Below are 15,799 nucleotides of genomic sequence, written 5' to 3' on the forward strand. Positions count from 1 at the left end.
AAATTGAATAAGCGACAAATTAATGAGAAAAGAATAAGCGAAAAGTCTATGGGTATTTTTTTTTTTTTTTTTTTTTTTTAAGGATATAATTATAGGATGCGTTATATTATATCATACATGCGAGCGTGACGGAATTTCGATATTCATTTAGCCACCTTCTGTGTGTTTTACATTTTAAATTCATATCAGCATCAGCAATGTAAATACTTGATAAATATAAAAAGGAAGACGTTTTGTCGAGAATCAAGCTTTAAAGTTGTCCTTTTCGCGTCTTAGATACGACATTGTCTGAACGGGATCATTTTGTTGCGCGTGTTTCATGACGGACGATTCGTGCACTCTCATAAACGGATTTGTCAGCTTTTCGTCTTTAATAGTGCTAGGCACTGTTGGAAGATTATTAGCACGTTGAGTATGCACCGAATCTAATTTTTGTCGAATTGCCAGATTCTCGGGTTCCACGTGTAAGCCGAACTTGAGGTTGTTGGCTGTATATTCGTGTCCGCAATACACCTTCTGCAAGGTATAAACGTTTGAGAACCAATTTGGCCCATTGTAATTTGGCTCGAGTAACCGTCCTACCTACCGTCTCTTCGGGTAAAGAGCCTAGAATTTCGACGAGTGCCTTATACATTTGACTTGCGGTACCCTCGAAAAATCTCCCACAGCCTCCAGCGAAGAGCGTATCTCCTTTTAAACGGGTTAAACCTCTGTTTATTATATTTAGTACACTTGCTATTTGAGTATTTTCTCTTTTTGTCATACTCTCTTTAGCTTTACCTGTGAACACGGATGGTGCATGTTCCCCTCTTCCTTCTCCTTCTCCTCCTTCTCCCGTAATGTAGTAACAAACGTGCCCACGCGTATGGCAAGGTGTCGCGAGACACTTGACCGACAGATTGCCAATGTTGAACGTATCGTTGTGCGTAATTTTACAATTAATGGCTTCTATTCTGTCATCCCCGCCATATATCGCGAGATCAGCGAAGCTTTTCGATAGTTTAGCATTTCCTCCGGCATGATCCCAATGATGATGAGTAGTTAAAACCTTTGTCAGTTTGACATTATTTTGTCGAACGGCTGTAATTACGGCTTCTGGATCGACAGGATCTACGACGGCAGCCTCCTTCGTTGCTTCATCGATAATCTTACGCAAAGTTCCAAACCAGAAATTATATACAATATTAAAGGGGGTTAGTGAAAGAAAGGTATTTTTCAAACATTTTTTTTGTAAATATTTTACGCGAGAGACGTTCTAAAAGTACGTATAGTCGAGCGTGAATGTAGATGTTGTAACATCTTGCCTGCGTAAGATCACACATGAGGTGATGTATAAAGAATTGTGTACATACATTTCTCGACATTATTCAGGCTATGCGTGGATGATCGTATGAACGTTTTAGGATAAACAGCAGCATACGTACCAAGTACATATAATTGTCTTGAAGCGCTGGTAATATTTGTACTTTCATGTTGGAATGATCCACCGTTGCGCTTAGACTGTGCGATCTGCCGTTGAAAGGAACGCTCTTTGCTGAAACGTTTAAAGAAAAGTACCAAGTGTAACGTGCTCTAGTAAGTGTAAAAATATTAATATTAATGATTAAGATGTAGAATGAGAAACAAGTGGTAGAGATCTGGAGTAACCACTGGTAGCGAGAATGACACAGCGATAGATAGAGAGCTATGAATGATAGCGCGATATAACGAGATAATAACGATATATTGCGAACGGACAAATGTATAACACGTACCCCTGAAATACATAGACGTGAGTTTATTCTCGAGCCATGTTGGGCACACACGTAGTGCAACTTGACGAAACATGATGACAAAAGGAAAAAGAAGAAAAAACTCTGTGTTTCATTTATTTTGTGCGTACAAAGCTTCTCGCTCCTCGCTATACTTGCTACTTTCTACTTTCTACTTGCCTGATGACATATCTATGTACGTACTTATGTATGTATGTACATACAACTAACCAGTCCTGACAAGATATATCGTGGAAGAAAAGAGAGACGCGCGATGGAGCTGATAAAAAAACAGCTGATCATTCCCCATACTCACTACCGACTGCCCACAGCACTCAGCTCAGCAGCCGCCTTGGTATGTTGTCGATCGGTCGGTACGCAGGTATATATACTGATATATACGTACTACATATGTATATAATACAGCTGATACAGCCATCACCTCTGCGCTAAATACTATCCTACCAACCAAGGTATCATCGGATTCGATGCATCCGATATATAGTGTTGCGGTAGTTGTCAGTTTACAATTGGAGGGTAGGTAGGTATAAAGTAGGTTAGGATCTCACACGTGTATAGCCAAGCTACAAGCTATACTTAATAATAATCGTTCCATGTTCACAAATACAGTTGTACCTTCACGATTCATTATATTTCATAATTCTCGATATTCAACGGGAGGAGATATAATCGATCGAAATGTCTAATAGCGGCACGACGAGAGACATGATTATTACGCTGGACGGCGAGGAATGCGAAGATGAATGTCAAGGTTGGTTGTATGTAATATATCGTTGATATTGTAACAATCCTAAAATTCCATTCTCCATTCTTTACTCTTGCACGTTGCAATTTGCAAGAGAAGAAATTACTAAACTCATTGTGGTCACGAGTATGGAAAAGCGTTTGTTAACTCACGACTCGCCTGGATCGGCAGGCAGGATAATTGTACTGCCACTTTCTAACGGTAGCTTCAGCAAGATAGAGTATAGAGTCGTTTATTTAGCTTAATTCTTTGTCAATGAGAATTAGTACACGAGTACTGAGAACTTGTCGAAAAAATTTCAGCTACGGAGGACGACGAGATAGCTGCCATTGATTACGAGCTACGACAAGTAGAGAACGAGCTGCGGAAGTTGCAAGATCGTAAAAAGTTGTTGACGCAACGCAAAGACAAGTTGCGCGACGATGCTCTTTTAAAGAAAAGTTTTTCTCTGTCCAAGAGAAATTGGGGCAACGAAGACTTCGCTTGGTCCGCGAGGCTCGCGAAAGCGTTAAAGGACGTATTTGCGATAGAGAAACTACGAGAGTTACAGTTACCGACTATGAATGCTATCATGTCCAAGGAAGATGTTATATTGATCATGCCTACGGGCGGTGGTAAGAGTTTATGTTACCAATTGCCGGCTGTGATCAGTGAAGGTGTAACGGTGGTTGTTTCACCATTGATATCCTTGATGGAGGATCAGCTGCACGGATTGCGTAAACTCGATATAAAGGCTAACATGCTGTGCGCAAAGGCTGATAAGGAGAGCGTCAAGACGATTATGACGGCCCTGGTGGATAAAAGCTCCCCTCTCAAACTGATTTACGTGACGCCGGAATACATGGCCAAGTCCAATCGCTTCATGAGCAAGCTGCAAAAAGCATACGAGTTGGGGCATCTAGAACGGTTTGCGATCGACGAGGTACATTGTTGCAGTCAGTGGGGTCACGATTTCAGGCCCGATTACAAGTTTTTGGGAGTACTAAAATCCATGTTCCCAGGAATACCGATTCTAGGTCTCACCGCGACGGCTCCGGCTAAGATCATTGTAGACGTGCAAAAAATGCTGGACATCAGTGGTTGTCTAGTTTTACGAGCCTCGTTCAATAGGCCCAATTTATATTACGAGGTTCGTCGCAAACCAGCGGACAAAGGGACGTGCCTCGCGATGATGGAGAATCTGTTGAAGAATCGATTTAGCGGCAAGTCAGGTATAATTTACACGACTACGATTAAAGATGCGGAACAATTGACGTGCGATTTGAGAGACAGAGGTATCAAAATCGGATGCTACCATGCGATGCTCGAAGCCAACTACCGGTCAGAAGTCTATTCGAAATGGATGTCGGGCAAGTATCAAGCGGTAGTCGCCACTATCGCTTTCGGATTGGGCATCGACAAGCCGGACGTGCGATTCGTGATTCATCATTGCGTTTCAAAGTCGATGGAGAATTTTTATCAAGAAAGTGGTCGAGCGGGAAGAGATGGCAAGAGGTCGGTGTGTCTCGTGCTCTATAGATTAGCGGACGTATTTAAATTGAGTACCATGGTATTTCAAGATAAAGTCGGACTGCAGAACTTGTACAAGGTAGTGGCGTATTGCTTGGATCAAACGTCCTGTAGACGGAGTTTAATAGCGACGCACTTTGAAGAAAATTGGAAAGGAGACGACTGCGCCGAGATGTGTGATCATTGTAGAAAACCTAGCGTTAGAAAGCAGATGGACATAGTGCGATATTGCGGACAATTGTATCAAATTATGACTAAAGCCGTGCAAAACCAAGTACGATTAACCGCATTGAAGCTCATAGACGCTTGGTACGGTAAAGGCGCCTCGTCGTTACGAGTATCTAACGTGCCCGTGCCAAACTTTGCGAGAGAAACCGCGGAAGCTATCGTAGGGCATTTGCTGATAAACGGTTATCTGCAAGAGGACTTTCATTTTTCAGCATATTCTACGATATCGTACCTTAAACGCGGACCTAAGTCAGGACTGGTTCTTAGCAACGATCACAAGATACTCTTTAACTATGAACTTTGCTAATTTTGCCAATCGTTGTAAGCGTTGCAGCATACAGCGTGGAAACGATGGATCACGGGTGGTTTTTTTTCCATGATACGTTTGATATACATTTTCTCTCTCCTCCCTTCCCTCCCCCCCTCTCTTTCTCTCTCTCTTTCGAACAAGTGTTGACACAAAACTATATCGTGCATTTACATTACTTGAAGAATTACATTATAAATACGTCAAACCGATAGAACTTGCGTAATTAAAAAATTTTCTGAATTAATGAAATAAAATGATTGAGATTCGTTGTAATTCCACCATTGATGTGACTTTGATAGATTAGCTTCGAATAAGAAAAAGAGAGATAAAGAAGTTATGTATATGGGAGAAAAGTTATCTTGATCAAAGATGAATAAACGCGAAACGCGTGTGATGTGCATTATAGTTTTGTGCGTTACGGTATTAATTATGAAAACGGTGAATAATCGATAAAAATGGCCTATGAGAGACTTATGAGAGAGAAATGTAGCGAAATGTCAGCGGGTCGAGTATAGTAGGAGGGGCGGTAGGTTCCACGATCAAACACACAAGTATTGATCTAGGATAAGTAGGATACCCCCCCCCCCCCCCGCGTTTCTCGTATACATCCGTTGCTGAGCTAAGCTCTTTGTTCCCGTCGTCGTATAATCAGATGTGTATGCATGTTGGAAGATGAAGCCGAAATGGAAAACTTGTAGAGAAGCAAGTAAATCTGCGTCTGCAAATTTTAGCGGATTTCATCGAAATCGACGTACTTGCGCGGTAGCGGCCAAGCCAAGCGGCGTCGACGGCGACGGCGACGGCGCTCGCGCACTAAGCAGTGACGCTTGAACATCAGCGATTTAGAAGCAGAGACGTTGATCGCTGGTGCGGATGATCTCAATTTTACTTATGCAGCACGAGAAAATGTTTCAGCGGTACTAATTCGACCGAGATATCGGGAGTTTTCGAGAATATCCATCCTCTTTGGTGAAGAATGGCAGAGTCTTACGATTCCCGGGCCGAAGTACACGGCTACGTTATCGTAGAATAGAATTCAGAACTCGGCAACGGGATGCGCACGTTACCACGATGCGAATACGCATTGTCGACGTTCCGTATGTAACGAGGCTAATCGAGGCGATAACGCCGTGTCGCGTGCGTAAGTATAAGCACGCGTGTATCGTACGCTACGCGGAAGGAGCAGGAAGGAGACTACAAGTCGGTTCATCGTGGACTCTCTGAGGCGAGTCCATCCGCGAGAGATCCGGTGCTTTTTATTCGATTATGCTCACCCTCCGTCGCCTACGTTCGTCGCCGATTGGCTCCGTTCGATTGCAACGTCGATATGGCCCGCGATTTCAGAATCTCGTCAACGAGGATAGCCCGGACCCTTCTGGAACTCTTGCAGAGGCAAAAGAGTCGCATCTCGCGAGTAAGTGTAAACAACTATATTTTACTAAATTTTAACCAACACTTGGTTTTTTCAGAATACTTGAGAAAATTTGTCAACTGAGAGCGTTTTTCTTGCTGAATACACTTGTACATGTATATACACGTGTCTCTTTTTTTTTGCAGCAAAAACTAACGGCGTAACGAAGTAATTGTCTCATCTTCTCGTCGGTAATCATCTCTCGACGACGTCGACACAACGACGATGCCTCTCCCAAACATTTTGAGAAAAGCGAGCAGCTACATTCTTGGCGAATGCGGCCAAGACAACCGTCGCGTCATTTATCAGGACGGTGAGGCATTATTCTGCAAAAACAACGTCTGCGTGCACCCTCCTACGTTAATGAGACAGCACGCCGACGTGGTGCATCATCCTGGATATATGACTATAACTTGCAAGCTGAACAAAAATTCGAATTTGCCGACTTTGCACCTAAGTTGGATACCCAACAGCACATTGCGCAAGCATCCCACCGCGTTGGAGAATCTGAGTGCCAGGAACGCTGCCGCGCATCGTGACGACGATCCGATCTCTCCGCGTTCCCGAATCTCCGACAAAACACGCTGCGGCGATTCCCTCAACGTTTCGGACGTGAGACACGAGCTCGAGAATGAGAATGAGAACGAGAATGAAAATGAAAACGACGGCGAGAACGATAACGGAAATGGAAAACTAGATGTGTGCTTGGAGGCGAAGGAGCCCGTCGACTGCGGAGACTGTGAACGCGTCTGCTCCGGTTCCGGCTACCGTTACGGCTATAATTTTCTACGTCGTCGAGACCCAGTCGAGACGATTGGTCGCGATGATGAAAATGCCAAGACTGTCGAGACCGAAACCGAGACCGAGGCCGAGAAACGTCCGAATCCGGCGTCAGTAGGTTCGAGCAATGAGAAGAATGGAGATTTTAAGGAGCGGGACTTTAACAACGACGCCAGGAGCATCGACGAGGAGCCACGCTTCTCGCTTCGCGACGATACGAGCGTCAAGAGTCGCAGCTTGTCGTTAACGTCGACGTGTAGCTTGTCGATCTCGGTACCTACCGACGGTACGTAGAAACGATTTTTGAATATAACTCGGCCACACAGCCGACCCATATTCGCGTATGATTAATGATACTAGAGCAATGACGTTGTTATTTGTATTGCAGCGGAAGAAATGCCGTCGTGGATGAGGTCTCCGGAGCTCTTAGCGCTACAGCACAATCTTGTCTTTCCCGAGAGCGCGACCGCGTCACCAGTGACGCTACGTAGAGCGCATCGGTGTAGAAGATTCTCGGTGGATCTCAGCGAGATGCGATCCTTGAGGCTGTTTTTCGCCGATCCTGCTTGCACCTGCGGTCAGCTGGTCGTGGCGAGCAGAGAGAGCCAGTACAAGATCTTGCATTTCCATCACGGCGGCTTAGATCGGCTAGCCGCCACTCTACATCAATGGCATCAATTGCTTTATCCGCGTTTAAACACGGATACGGAGGAGACTCTGCCGTACAGGTCAGGCATAATTAGATCTGGATAAATTGCATAAAATACAAAAAGTTGCATCGCGCATTTTCGCTTTCTCAATTGTCGCATAAAGATTTATGTCGTGATATTTACGTCGCGTTGCGATACAACCGTGACGCGTATATGTTGTACGTTGCGCAGGCATTTTATGGTATGCCGGCCGGAAGTAAGCCGGGACGAGTTGCACCCCGAGGAAGGTCAAGTGCCGATGATCACGTCGTTAGCTTGGAAAGATTTGTTGAATGAACGGGGCCAGGTGGAGGATGACCTTGCTCTTCGTAAGGGAATATTTTTCGGGGGTTTGGAACCGGCACTACGAAAGATCGTTTGGCCCTTCCTATTGCACTGTTATTCTTATCAAAGCACGTACGAGGATAGAGAGCAGATCGACGCCATTAGGCGGCAAGAGTACGAGGAGATACAGAAGCGCAGACTGTGTATGAATCCGGAGCAAGCCGAGCATTTCTGGCGAAACGTGGTGTGCATAGTGGAGAAAGATGTTGTCCGCACGGATAGAGCTAACCCGTATTACGCCGGTGAGGGTAATCCCAACGTCGAAGTAATGAAGTGAGTATCGAGACGAGTTGCTCTCCGGAGTGCCTCTAATTGTAAGAATCTCTTCTCCCCCGCCCCACCCCTCTCTCTCTCTCTCTCTCTCTCTCTCTCTCTCTCTCTCTCTCTCTCTCTCTCTCTCTCTCTCTCTCTCTCTCTCTCTCTCTCTCTCTCTCTCTCTCTCTCTCTCTCTTCCCCTATCCCCGAATTTACAATATTGCGTGGTTCGTATCACGTGTGTGTCATTACTGATTGTCATTTTCTCCTTTTCTCCCGTTTTTTCACGCAGGAACATTTTACTCAACTACGCGGTATACAATTGCCGCTTGGGTTACACTCAAGGAATGTCTGATCTCCTAGCTCCATTACTAGCCGAACTCAACTCTGAAATCGAGGCCTTCTGGTGTTTCGCGGGTTTGATGCAGAGATCGGTAGCCGTGTGCACTCCGACCGATACAGATATGGACAGAAATCTGTGTTATCTTCGAGAATTAATAAGAATCATGGTACCAGATTTTTATGCGCATCTTCAAAAGCACGCGGATGCCTTGGAACTTCTATTTTGTCATCGGTGGATACTCTTGTACGTAGTCGTACAACTGTGTGTGTGTGTGTGTGTGTGTGCGTGTGCACACATATATCCGTAACAGCAGAAACTACACTTGTAGACTTCATGTAGCTTTTTTTTACTTATATATAGCTCACTTTTCTCTCATTGCAGATGCTTGAAAAGAGAATTTCCGACCGAGATAGCGTTGCTCATGTGGGAAGCCTGCTGGGTCAATTACTTGACGGATCATTTCCACTTATTTCTCTGCCTCGCTATAATGTGCGTTTACGCGGACGACGTAATCGCCCAAGATCTCCGAACGGACGAAATGTTGTTGCATTTCAGTTCATTGGCCATGTACATGGACGGAAACGTTATACTTCGAAAGGCACGTGGCCTGCTTCATCATTTCCGTCAGCTTGTGCGCTTACCTTGCACATTGGCCGGACTATGCCGACAATGTGGTCCAGGAATGTGGGACAGCGCGCACGATCCGGTAATAGAGTGCGTGGGTCACGAGGATACGCACTGTCCTTATTTAAATAATTACGAGTAACCTAGTCTAATTTGTAGAAAGAAGGGAGGGAGGGAGAGGGAGAGAGAGAGAGAGAGAGAGAGAGAGAGAGAGAGAGAGAGAGAGAGAGAGAGAGAGAGAGAGAGAGAGAGAGAGAGAGAGAGAGAGAGAGAGCTCATCAGTATTACTTGACATACGAATTAACTCGTTTCGTCGAATTGTTAGATTAATCAAGTCTTTGATCTCTTTACACGGATTTTTTTTTTACAATAAACTCTGATTAACAGTCTATGAAGGATTTCCTGCAAAAATTAACATTTACAAAGTGTATCGAGTCTAGCCATTATACGCTCTCTGAGATCTACGTGCGATTAAATTCGGTTGTTACACATGCGACGATACGTGATATGCATCTTTGTTCTTGTATAAGCTATTCGAGCACTTTTTCAATTGACCAAAAAGAAAAAGTGAGACAAGAATATATCGCTCGTGTTAATTACCTATGTTATACGTTACGCATCGTTACGCTCGTGATTTAAGCTAATGCCGAGACACGAAGACATATCTCAAAATCTAATTTCAAATCAAGTTCACTGTCAGTTAAAAAGTAAATTTACGAGACTTTTTGACAACGTTGTTGTGTATCAACGGATAAACATCTGGAGTATTCGCAATGTTAGTAGACTGACGAATGAAAGAAAAGGATAATTATAATAGTACAAGCTAATGTTCGAATGTACCCAGTGTTGGAATAGGGAGATGTGTGTCATCTAATCTCACTGCGATACCAGCTTGCAATCTAGTAGGGAGCTCGAAAGCAAAAAGAGAAATCAAATCGTACAAGTGCACGAAAATGCTATTTATTGTAAATATGTACCCGAATCGTGCAGGGTATAAATCAATAACGTGTATTCTCACTCCAAAGTGTTCACTTACGTTCGTACACATACGACACATTCTCGTACGTGTATGCGGTAATTCCACATACGTAAAAAACAGCAAGAACAGTAGAACTTTTTTTAATTTTCTTTTACAGTGATTGCAACGCTCCAAATTTTTGTTTTTATTATTGAAAATTGATCAAACAAGTGCACAATTACACCTATACTATGTCCTCTTACGAAATTTATTCGAAAACAAATAATTATTGCGATAAACTAACTTCACCGAGCAATTCTAAATGAATAAGAGTATCGAGATTCATCCTTTGTTTATTTTAATATTATTACTATAATCCGTCGTCACACAGTTATACGTAACTGATAACATTGCTTCGTAATATTCAAGATTTTACAGATACTGTGCCTATATGTAACAAGGGCAATGTAATGTATTCCACGCTAATTTACTCGATCAGGGACATTAAATTTTGTCGAAAATAGCTTTTATCGCGCTTTAATCGTGCTATCCAGGTATCGTTGAAATCTTGAAGAGAAATCTATCTGTGTTAAGGTCTGTGCTACGCAGATCTCGATTTCAAATAAATGTAAGAATGTAGAAATGCGCGCGCGTGTGCGTGTGTGTGTGTGCGTATTGGTGCGAATAAATCGATAGAGAGACTTGTATAATCAACTATTTATTATTATCCGTTTTAATTGCTTTTGGAATACACACACACACACATATATATATATATATATATATATATGCGTGCGCGTATGTGCGTATGCACACACCCGCAATCGTCTTCATTGTACACTACACTTGCACAGGTACACAGATGTGGCGGACATGCTGCAAATACCTTTTTGGCAGTTTCATACGTATCTTGTACAAAAATATAATCTTAAAAAGAAAACATCGTAATATCATACCTTTGCTATCGTCGCTACCATACGCTACCATACATCATTTTATTATAAATACACAAACATGAGGGATTATCTTAACGTATAAAAAAAAAGTTTAAATATAAAGACGCAGGTTCGTTAGAATCTCCATATGATAAAGAAATCACGCATATCTGTCCCGGCGACTCCCCGGGACGACTCTACAAAAGTAAAATATATGTACGTATAAAGATAAACATTTTTTTTTCTACACATCTCTACATTGCTATATATCCCCGATATTATAAACTTGATCGATATTTGACTTGTACATGCCGACTTGTGCCCCCCCCCCCCCAAGTATTGTCGGTTTGTCATACGTACGCGTATGAGTGTATCCTGCCACAAATAACCATCACCTTACCACCTTACGCTTATCGGTATGGTCATGTTGGAAGATTCCACAGGCTCGCGAATCAGTCACGTTACGCGGTATACAGCATCGTCGCTCTCATCCCGTGCTTATTACTTTAGTCGTCGTTATTCGGTTCGCGTGCGGGGCGTCAATCACCCCGATACAATCGACAATATCGATCGACCAATTGCTGCTTTAATAATTATGCGTGATTCTGCGCGGTCCATCCACTGATCCATACATTGTTTTGCTGTTGATAAGCGTTTTGTAACGTATCAATGAAGATGCACAGTCGCCTTTCATAAACATCCTGCATATTTTGTCTCTGATAGAGCCTACGGTACAAAAATCAAAATCTCTTTCGATTACGATATAAATATATAATTTTCATTTTGTTATTGACTGATCCAAGATTGCAAATGCACTTGTATGAAATTGACCGACACTAAAATCATACAAGTAATAGCCCATACCACAACAAAAGCTAACCAACACCTGCCCGAGAAGGGACTTGCGAATTTATTAATAACCCCGAGGCCAATGACCTTGTTGGTCTTTTTCCTGGCGTAATAAACCAGGAACGTAGGTATTAAATACTGTATTCCTGCTCCAGCGTACGAGCCTGTGATACCAATTAATATCGATAGATCTTTGGTAGTCATCGCGATCAGGTACGGCGGTACTACTGCCAAGATGGGGAAGACGAGTTTCTGAAGACATAAAGTGTAAAATGTATCCTCTTTTAAAAAAAGTGATTGCAAATTATTTCGGAGGGTAATCGCTATAATGGGAAAACTGGTACTCAGAGTAAATACTGGGAAAAGTGCTAGGAAATATTCCATAAGGAGCATAAAAATATTGTCACTCTTGGAACAATCACCCAAACCGCGTGGTCCGAAATCCAAGGTATAAAGATCATCCAAACGCTCAAAGGCAAAGATGCCAGTTAGAGCTAATAATAAATAAAAGAGAGCGATTAGGGTGTAATCGAGAGCTAGAAATCGATTTAGTTTAGACTTGTTCGCTATTGGCGCAACCAAAGCCGGTAATGAATGATGACACATGAAGGAGTAAACGCAAGCACCGAAAAGACTGGGAATCCCTAAAATGACGATTAACAGTATTACTTGACTTGATCGCAATTGTACAATCTATTATAATCTAATGGCATTAATCTACATTGCTCAAAAAAATTAGGGCATCACTTTTTGTCGGTAAATTTTTGCCCATTTCTCAACTGTGATTACTCTGCGAATAATTAACGTATTGTAAAAAGTTTCAAAAAAGGTTTTACCCGGGCAAACTCTCAGACTTCAAGGTGCTTTTGTTCCATTTTCACTCGGGTTCATATTCAAAGGCATGGTCAGTTTTGAATTAATTACAGTTTAATTACAGTTCAAAAAATGAGCAATAATTTACTGACGAAAAGTGATGCCCTAAATTTTTTGAGCAGTGTATTTAGCAATCGTGTAAATAAACGATGTATTCATTAGTCTCATCTTATAGCTTACCGGCTAAACTCGCGACAGGTGGATCGCCACGAGCGCCGTGTACAAAGAGATTTTTTAAAGCGTACACGATCATTATAGTGAATGCGAGCCACCGCATTACAGAAGTCAGTAGTTGAAGATACTTGGTCTTTTGGACGTTGAAAAATACAAACGGGCCCAATAATAATACAAACATGGTCTGAAAATAGAAATAGCGCAACAATCAATATCACTAATAGTCACACTTTGACGCTTTAATCTCGCAAAATTACAAGTGCCAAAATATGTGCGTGCGTGAATATTAAAAAAGCAGTGAAATTTTTTTACAAACCAGAGACGTACCAGGAATATTCTATATGCATCCAGTCGATTAAACGCAGGACCTTCCCAGCAAAGCTCGGTATCTGGTATAGTGTCATTGCACGTAAGATTTTTTGGCAAATAAGTGCAGGCGACATCGGCTATTGACTTTGCGACCGCTGCACCATAAATGCTTAAATCTCCATATAGATATATGGCGAAACACAAGTAGAATAGGGTAATGCCAAATCTATTGAAAAAAATGGATGCCATCTGGCCCATCTCTATTTTATCGCGAATCACATAATATCTACGAGTCATATCCAAACGATCTGGACTAGTCGAGAGAGAAGCTACCAACGGAGTGTCCTCCGAATCTGAATTGGAAGGACCAGATTCACCTACTGTCCGTAAGACCTGAAAAGTATTTCAATTTGCAGTATTACAAGGTGTATGTGTGTGTGTGTGTGTATATATGTGTGTGTGCAACAAAAGTGATGCTGCGCCATGCACATATTGCCAATCTCAAATGTGTATTTAGCTATCGTTACCTTGCCATTACCTTTACCTGCATCTTTCTAAAATTGTCTCTGTAGAACGCTCGTCAAACGCGACTGTCTTTTATAGAAAGCTAGCGAGTAAAACAAGTTGGAAAACACTTACGCGTTTTCGATGCTGGATATGCCTCCACGTAACGATAGCATTGGCAGATGCCATTGCTTCTATGACAAATGTAACCGTGATGAAACTATACGAAAGAAGAAATTCAGAGGCGTGAGACGAAACAAGTTTGGATGTAAACGATAGAAAAAGTTGCTTCTGCGTATATGTACCTGATAAACGCTAACACTAAAATAACGCTTAATCCAAGTGCCCATCCTGCTCGACTAAATACAGCGGGTAAAGTCAAAGCGCCTGTTCCAACGATGAGATTGAAGATATACACGAGCCCGACCTACGATGGAGATCCCTTTGAACGAACAATCAAATCCACTGTTTACTTACGTTAGGTTAACTGAGGTTATGATCAGTAAATTGGCGAGCGCTGCGCAATCGACTGTGTCAATCGCGAAACACGGAGCACGGAGACGATTCAAGCCCGACTTTTCCTTAATCCTTACCCATGTTGGATACTGATCGCCAACGTTCTGTTCGGGCATCTCTCTCGAGTCGAGCCAGCTCTAAACTCGCAGAACGTATCTGATTCTGATTGCGATTTTAGAGGATGTTGCGTCGCGTCACTCGCGTCGCGTCGCGTCGCGTCTCGTCGCGTCTCTCGGTCTCTCTCGCAGGCTTGCTCTCACACTTCTCAACAGTCACACGTGCGAATGCGAATCGCATGGACAAACGGGAAAAAGGATAATCACCGATTTAACGTTTCATACTTTTGCGTTGACGATGACGACAATGACGACGATGACGCGACTGTAAAGCCCGGTCTACATAATTCGCAGTTCGCGAAACGCAAGCACACACGCACAGTCTACATGTCAATATAACCTCTATACACAGAGAGGTTAGATTGACATGTAGACTGTGCGTGTATCTTGCGTTTCGCGAACTGCGAGTAGACCGGGCTTAACACGAAAATGCTGACATGCGGCAACCACGTGCTTCATTCCCCAAATCAATCAAATAAATAATAAATATATATGTATGTGTGTATATACATACGTTCAAGAGAAAGGGAGCGTACATACGCACACTTACAAATTACATGATGCGTCTTTCTTGCGTATAGTATGCGCTTAACAAGAGAATTTTCTCCCTTTCGAACTTTCAACTTGAGTTTAGTTGAAAAATTTCTACTTGAACTCGAATCATCGTCGACTTTTCGTTGCGGAGCAAGCACGCGGAGCACCAATCATCGAAATATCCGATGGCAGAATTACGACGTTGCCTAAATCGACCGATCGTGACACGCCTGTATTTTCGCTTAAATGATCGATAATCGTTGATATATATATAATTGAATAATCATATTCCAATTTGAATTTTCACTACTTTCAAGAGACGAAAAAACCATGCTGCACCTGATCTAGACGTGGATCTAGACAAGCTAATATTGTTAGATCTCGACTCGCGATTATTTTATTCCATTATTTTTAGTTTTTCATTATTCCCTCGTTTCTTTTCCGAGGGAACTCTAAGCTACGGTATACGTATATATATATATATATAACTTTTTACTCTTTTTTGTCTCTTTCCGTTTTTTATTAAATAATTCTGAAACTCGGAGTTTCAAATTTAAACAGGCAAGGTTCTTTACCAGGCTCGCCTAATATAATTTGGTATAAGGTGTCTCAATCTCCCCAAAGATTATTATAATGACGGATCCTTCAATCAATTTGTCATCTTTCTTTAGCAAAAATATCAATGTGCGTACAACTTTCTCGAGTTATAAGCGATCAAAAAAGGGAAAAAGAACTTTTCCCAAGCAAACTGACAGCGAGCTTCGATAATTCCAAGTATACATACGATACCACGGTCTTCCGACAGTTCAGGGGAGGAGAAGAGGGAGGAGAGAATAAAATTTCAATTTTTGCATTACACCATCGCAAGAGTGTATATATGCATATATATATGTGTGTGTGTGTGTGTGTGTGTGTGTGCACGTGTGTATATCAATATGAAAAATGTGTAAAGAGCAACATATTGAACGAGGAAAAGATAATACGAGGATACGGGAGTTTATATAATTAGCAGTCAATATA

General features: G+C 42.3%; 4 protein-coding genes across 10 annotated transcripts; 2 read left to right on the plus strand and 2 right to left on the minus strand.

Annotated features, from left to right (window-relative positions):
- Positions 1 to 126: 126 nt before the first annotated feature.
- LOC139777153 (hydroxyacylglutathione hydrolase, mitochondrial-like) lies at positions 127 to 5,338 on the minus strand. Of its 4 annotated transcripts, none has more exons than XM_071714390.1 (5): positions 5,320 to 5,338; positions 1,425 to 1,534; positions 781 to 1,147; positions 587 to 690; positions 127 to 516 (listed from the first exon to the last, which is right to left on the minus strand). In XM_071714390.1, the coding sequence occupies exons 2-5, from the start codon at positions 1,470 to 1,472 to the stop codon at positions 244 to 246; spliced, it is 792 nt and encodes a 263-aa protein (XP_071570491.1). In that variant the 5' UTR covers positions 1,473 to 1,534; positions 5,320 to 5,338; the 3' UTR covers positions 127 to 243. The 4 variants fall into 4 exon arrangements, with proteins under 4 accessions (XP_071570491.1, XP_071570488.1, XP_071570490.1 ...); XM_071714387.1 differs by lacking the exon at positions 5,320 to 5,338 and adding an exon at positions 1,983 to 2,085; XM_071714389.1 differs by lacking the exon at positions 5,320 to 5,338 and adding an exon at positions 1,932 to 2,072.
- Positions 2,186 to 4,613, plus strand: LOC139777150 (ATP-dependent DNA helicase Q1). Its single transcript, XM_071714379.1, has 3 exons — positions 2,186 to 2,292; positions 2,462 to 2,523; positions 2,820 to 4,613. The coding sequence occupies exons 1-3, from the start codon at positions 2,240 to 2,242 to the stop codon at positions 4,559 to 4,561; spliced, it is 1,857 nt and encodes a 618-aa protein (XP_071570480.1). The 5' UTR covers positions 2,186 to 2,239; the 3' UTR covers positions 4,562 to 4,613.
- Tbc1d16 (TBC1 domain family member 16) lies at positions 4,760 to 10,679 on the plus strand. Its single transcript, XM_071714377.1, has 6 exons — positions 4,760 to 5,978; positions 6,122 to 7,041; positions 7,144 to 7,483; positions 7,637 to 8,062; positions 8,337 to 8,630; positions 8,769 to 10,679. Exons 2-6 carry the CDS (start codon positions 6,201 to 6,203, stop codon positions 9,151 to 9,153), a joined length of 2,286 nt encoding a protein of 761 aa, XP_071570478.1. The 5' UTR covers positions 4,760 to 5,978; positions 6,122 to 6,200; the 3' UTR covers positions 9,154 to 10,679.
- On the minus strand, positions 10,672 to 15,743 carry LOC139777151 (transmembrane protein 104 homolog). 4 transcript variants are annotated; one of them, XR_011719280.1, is made up of 7 exons: positions 14,207 to 15,743; positions 13,919 to 14,040; positions 13,749 to 13,833; positions 13,128 to 13,502; positions 12,807 to 12,984; positions 11,265 to 12,397; positions 10,672 to 11,101 (listed from the first exon to the last, which is right to left on the minus strand). XR_011719280.1 is itself a non-coding variant. In XM_071714381.1 (7 exons), the coding sequence occupies exons 1-7, from the start codon at positions 14,243 to 14,245 to the stop codon at positions 11,595 to 11,597; spliced, it is 1,464 nt and encodes a 487-aa protein (XP_071570482.1). In that variant the 5' UTR covers positions 14,246 to 15,743; the 3' UTR covers positions 10,672 to 11,594. The 4 variants fall into 4 exon arrangements, 3 of the variants coding, with proteins under 3 accessions (XP_071570482.1, XP_071570481.1, XP_071570483.1); XM_071714381.1 differs by having other exon boundaries at positions 10,672 to 11,630; positions 11,769 to 12,397; XM_071714380.1 differs by having other exon boundaries at positions 10,672 to 12,397.
- Between the last annotated feature and the right edge of the window lie 56 nt (positions 15,744 to 15,799).

Source organism: Temnothorax nylanderi, unplaced genomic scaffold (genome assembly GCF_030848795.1).
Source record: "Temnothorax nylanderi isolate EJ_2023f unplaced genomic scaffold, tnyl_v1.0 TNYL_tig0140_pilon, whole genome shotgun sequence".
NCBI classification, from domain to species: Eukaryota; Metazoa; Arthropoda; class Insecta; order Hymenoptera; family Formicidae; genus Temnothorax; species Temnothorax nylanderi.

Bases quoted from the DNA above. Each gene is read 5' to 3' on its own strand.
- LOC139777153 (XM_071714387.1), bottom strand. From the start codon at position 2,061: ATGGGGAATGATCAGCTGTTTTTTTATCAGCTCCATCGCGCGTCTCTC. The intron at 1,535-1,982 runs GTTAGTTGTATG...TAAACGTTTCAG, and splicing joins GATATATCTTGTCAGGACTG to CAAAGAGCGTTCCTTTCAAC. The intron at 517-586 runs GTAGGTAGGACG...TATACCTTGCAG, and splicing joins GCTCTTTACCCGAAGAGACG to AAGGTGTATTGCGGACACGA.
- LOC139777150 (XM_071714379.1), top strand. From the start codon at position 2,240: ATGCATCCGATATATAGTGTTGCGGTAGTTGTCAGTTTACAATTGGAG. The intron at 2,293-2,461 runs GTAGGTATAAAG...AATGTCTAATAG, and splicing joins AGTTTACAATTGGAGGGTAG to CGGCACGACGAGAGACATGA. The intron at 2,524-2,819 runs GTTGGTTGTATG...AAAAAATTTCAG, and splicing joins ATGCGAAGATGAATGTCAAG to CTACGGAGGACGACGAGATA.
- Tbc1d16 (XM_071714377.1), top strand. From the start codon at position 6,201: ATGCCTCTCCCAAACATTTTGAGAAAAGCGAGCAGCTACATTCTTGGC. The intron at 7,484-7,636 runs GTCAGGCATAAT...TACGTTGCGCAG, and splicing joins GAGGAGACTCTGCCGTACAG to GCATTTTATGGTATGCCGGC. The intron at 8,063-8,336 runs GTGAGTATCGAG...TTTTTCACGCAG, and splicing joins CCCAACGTCGAAGTAATGAA to GAACATTTTACTCAACTACG.
- LOC139777151 (XM_071714380.1), bottom strand. From the start codon at position 14,245: ATGCCCGAACAGAACGTTGGCGATCAGTATCCAACATGG. The intron at 14,041-14,206 runs GTAAGGATTAAG...TCTCCATCGTAG, and splicing joins GCGATCAGTATCCAACATGG to GTCGGGCTCGTGTATATCTT. The intron at 12,985-13,127 runs GTACGTCTCTGG...TTCTATTTTCAG, and splicing joins ATGCATATAGAATATTCCTG to ACCATGTTTGTATTATTATT.